Here is a 1,034-nt window from a genome sequence, read left to right as displayed (position 1 = left end):
GATGGGACCGATAGTTCAGAACAAGACTCAAAATCTCCAAAAGTTAAGAACAACTCTAACACTGATGGTAAAGGAAGTTCAAGGCACATATCTCCTAAGATTGAAATAAATCATTTTGAAACTATGGAACCAACAGATGCTTATGTTGATGCATCTAATCCATTTGAACATAGAAATGAAATAAAAGAATCAGAAGAAACTGCGTTTACAGTTGGTGTATTATCTAGATGTTTTGAACCATATATGTCAGGGTATGTTGATTTAGAAAATACTAACTTAACGTCGTTTGTAAATAAAGTATTAGATGAAGAGAATTTCCAAGAAGATCCTGAAGATGGAATATTACCATCTTGTAAAGATTATATCTTTTATTGCAAAAAATGTGGAGAACGTTGTATTCAAATTACTCAAGGTAAACCATTAATTGATATTTGCAATCAAATTGCAGAACATGCAGAACAGTATTCTAGAGGTATATTATCTAAATGTAAAGAAAATGAAACTATTAAAAGAAGTTGTATTTCAATTAATACATGTGATTATCTTGGAGGAAGATTAGAACAATTACTAACAGGATATACTGAAATGGCAACGGTTAGTGGTGCATATCAATTACAAACATTTCAATTTAGTATTATTAATCAATGTGTTAAACCCATCATTCAATATCTTGTATTATGTTTAATTGAAAAAGCAAAAGGAGCAATTACAGAAATTACAAAAATGAATTGGGATATTTCATGTGAATCAATTGATGATGAAGATGATTATGTTTTTCAAATGGTTAGTCTAATTAATCAACAATTTAGTATTGTCAAATCAAAAATATTTCAAAATTATTATCTTAGAGTATGTCATGCAACAGTTTCATTAATTATTGATGAGTTGTTTGATACAATATTTAAATGTAAAAAAATTTCAATTGAAGGAGCACAAAAAATGCAAATGGGTTTTTCTCAAATTAAAAGTTCTTTACAAAAACTACCAGTTCTTGAAGTGCCTAGTTTCAGTGAAGTTGGAAAAGGACAAGAAGT

At 28.5% G+C, this 1,034-nt stretch overlaps 2 protein-coding genes across 2 annotated transcripts in view; both read left to right on the top strand.

Moving 5' to 3' along the window:
- Positions 1-109, top strand: part of EDI_208640 (uncharacterized protein) — a gene marked incomplete at both ends in the record, with an annotated part of 1,284 nt that extends 1,175 nt beyond the window's left edge. The window contains one exon of the mRNA XM_001733206.1: positions 1-109. This exon is cut by the window's left edge and continues 1,175 nt beyond it. Coding sequence (XP_001733258.1) covers positions 1-109 — 109 coding nt within the window.
- Positions 110-243: 134 nt separating this feature from the next.
- EDI_208630 (uncharacterized protein) lies at positions 244-965 on the top strand (the record flags this gene model as incomplete). Its single annotated transcript, XM_001734459.1, has 2 exons — positions 244-887; positions 932-965. The coding sequence occupies 2 exons, from the start codon at positions 244-246 to the stop codon at positions 963-965; spliced, it is 678 nt and encodes a 225-aa protein (XP_001734511.1).
- Positions 966-1,034: the final 69 nt, after the last annotated feature.

Source organism: Entamoeba dispar, genomic scaffold (genome assembly GCF_000209125.1).
Source record: "Entamoeba dispar SAW760 scf_1105229458295 genomic scaffold, whole genome shotgun sequence".
Classification (NCBI taxonomy): domain Eukaryota; phylum Evosea; order Mastigamoebida; family Endamoebidae; genus Entamoeba; species Entamoeba dispar.
This window is presented reverse-complemented; position numbering and strand designations above follow the sequence as displayed.